The sequence below is a fragment of the Salvelinus namaycush genome, chromosome 27, assembly GCF_016432855.1.
Source record: "Salvelinus namaycush isolate Seneca chromosome 27, SaNama_1.0, whole genome shotgun sequence".
Lineage (NCBI taxonomy): Eukaryota > Metazoa > Chordata > Actinopteri > Salmoniformes > Salmonidae > Salvelinus > Salvelinus namaycush.
Genome location: NC_052333.1, coordinates 14,030,556 through 14,033,350, shown reverse-complemented (window position 1 = coordinate 14,033,350; position 2,795 = coordinate 14,030,556). Strand labels below are relative to the sequence as shown.

The following is a 2,795-nucleotide window of genomic DNA, read 5'->3' as shown; positions in this document are numbered from 1 at the left end:
AGAATACCTAGCCCTACAATAGTGAATGTCATTATCCTGTAGTCTAGGCAGTAAACTACATGCAGTTACACAGCACTTAAATCTCACCTTTTCATATTTCTTGGAAAACAGTTGGCAACCAATTTAAAAGGTGCATCACCAGCAACGACTAGACTGGAGTGTGGCACACAGACAGAGAAAGTCTAGACTCTATCCATTAACCCGTCTCTAAGCCCAATGGAATAAAGGCCACGTCATTTTTGTACATTCGTTTCTTTTCAGAGCTCCAACAGTTCCCACATGAGAGAGAAGAACATTCAGGTTTTTACAAAACGTTCTTCTTTATTGGTTTGGAATTGGTTGACCTGAACAACCAGGGGGAAAAATCTAACCTAAGTCTTTACAGATGAATCATATAAAGAACAACAAATAGAATCGCTTCTGTAAATGAAAAGAATCAGTCCTGTGTGTTGTTAGAATGTTGACATTGATTGACTCCATGGAAGTTAGTTAACAGTGGCATATAAATATTGATTTGTGTAACTGATCTGTTTGGAAAAGCAGTCATTTGAACTTTGAAACTTTATTGCTGATTAAGTTCATTAACACGGGTTGTTTTGGTCGGTTCATATTCTAACCCATCCTCTTTTTTTTCTCTACATAAAATCAACACACATTTACAAAGATTTACAGCACTGAATTATGGGAGATAGATGGGAGTGCCCATCAGGATATGCTGTTGCCAGGCAACTACAGGAAGAGATCAAATCTAAAGAAATAATTTCTTTCTAAAGAGACGAAAGTAGACGGGGGTGGCACTGTACATGTGAGGCAAAAAATCACGTTTCACTATTTCACTCAAGCATACAGGTGACAGGTTTAGCAATACACCTTCCAAAGGTACGGTATGGAGTGTGGATTTTGAATTTAATATTTTATTGGTACCTTTGTGTACACTTGTAAGGCACTTCTTGTTTGGTGGGGAGTGGAGGTGGGCATATGCTTGCATTATTTGCTTCAAAACATATATTTAAATATTAATATTTCAGATATAAATCAATCCAATTTAAAGTGACCACGGTACAAAACAAAAACACCAATCACTGGACTCAAAGTATATCTCTGCTCCTCCCAGTCCAGGGGTTACGGCTGATGATGACATCATCAATAATGTCACTGGATATGATATTCAGATGTCACTACGTCTCTCTCTCATTCTCTCTCCCTCTGTGGTGGGGGTGGGGCAGTTGGACGTGACTGACATTTACATCTGCCAATCCCTGACCAGAGATTATAAATTCAGAGGGGTGTTATTGGCTGTGAGTGGCTGTCATCATGGTGATTTAAAATGGGTGGGCGTGGTATGTGTTGCAAACAGAGTCTCTAAACAGTAGAACTGAAGGTCGTCAGTTTAGGGGTCAGGGAACAACATCATTCACGATCGTATTGCCCCCACTTCTCGCTATCAATGGTATCCAATGAAGGAGAGTGGTCTCTCTCTTTCTCTCTCCTCTATCCCTCCTCTCTCTCTTCTGTCTGTCTCTCTCTCTCTCTCCCTCCTGGTGTTGTGGGGCTCTTGATGGAGAGGTCTCATGTTAGACTCCGGGGCCCTTGACCCTGGCGGAGTCCTGTAGTCTGGGGGAGGTGTAGGCCGAGGCAGCTAGGCAGGCTGCAGCCTCACAGAACCCTGGAAGACCAGTGGGGCCCGCCTTACCGGGATGACCAGCCTCTCCTGCCGAGCCCTGGGGGCCTCGCTCGCCAGGCTTACCGTTTCGAGCCACGCCGTCAATACCAGGAGGACCTGAGGAGGTAGAGGAGGAGAGAGAGAAAGAGATAGCCTTTTAATTTACTACATTCCTTTGAAGAGATTTTTAGTTTTACACTGTAACTTCCTCAGGTAAGTTGGTACACCTTGTTAATAACTGGATAGGCGTGTAGAGGGAGGTCACTTCTAAGTGTGTGTGTGTGTGTGTGTGTGTGTGTGTGTGTGTGTGTGTGTGTGTGTGTGTGTGTGTGTGTGTGTGTGTGTGTGTGTGTGTGTGTGTGTGTGTGTGTGTGTGTGTGTGTGTGTGCGTGTGCGTGTGTGTGTGTTAGGAGAGTGCATGTGGTGTCTCACCTGGTATTCCAGGGTGTCCTGGCTGGCCAGGATGTGGTTTGCCAGAATTTCCTCGGTCTCCCTTTGCTCCTCTCTTTCCTGAACAAGAGAAAGATGGAGGGGTGGAGAGGGGTTAGGGATCTTTTCTAAGTTATATTACTTTTTGAGTGATCAGTGTCTCATTTTATCTGGAACGTCACCAATTTCAGTGTCTACCTTTCAGTCCGGTGTTGCCAATCTGGCCGGAGGCTCCAAACATTCCAGGGATGCCACGGGCGCCGGTGAGGCCGTGTGGGCCCTGACCACCAGGAGCTCCTGGGGGTCCAGGAGGACCAGGGGGACCCATGACACCGGCTCCACCCAGTACGGCACGCTTAGCGCTCACCGCTACAGCCGCCAGACGCTCTGGATGAGGAGGATAGAGGATGTATATTAGCTATAGTACATATACAGTCAATGTTTTACCCAGATACGGTAGACTCAGTAGACTCAGCAGATTTATAATGTTGTGATCGCTTACCTTGCAGCATCTTCAGAACCACCTCAATGATGTGCTGGTCAGATGCATCCCGTCCCTGTAGAGGAGCAAGGAGAGGGAGAGAGAGAGGGAAAGATGGATGACAGGATGGTAAATGATGGATAGAGGAAAGGAAGGTAGAGGAGAGGAAAGAAAACATACCAACCAATCATCAATCAGTAAGTCAGTCACTAGCATTCTCTC

At 45.5% G+C, this 2,795-nt stretch overlaps 1 protein-coding gene across 1 annotated transcript in view; it reads right to left on the bottom strand.

The window, feature by feature from the left end:
• Nucleotides 1–1,574: 1,574 nt before the first annotated feature.
• The window catches only part of LOC120022046 (collagen alpha-2(IX) chain-like), a 26,745-nt gene continuing 25,524 nt past the window's right edge, over nucleotides 1,575–2,795 (bottom strand). The window contains exons 28-31 of the mRNA XM_038965841.1: nucleotides 2,595–2,649; nucleotides 2,291–2,479; nucleotides 2,096–2,173; nucleotides 1,575–1,780 (exon numbers count right to left, since the gene is read on the bottom strand). Coding sequence (XP_038821769.1) covers nucleotides 1,575–1,780; nucleotides 2,096–2,173; nucleotides 2,291–2,479; nucleotides 2,595–2,649 — 528 coding nt within the window. The remainder of the gene's footprint in view (nucleotides 1,781–2,095; nucleotides 2,174–2,290; nucleotides 2,480–2,594; nucleotides 2,650–2,795) is intronic.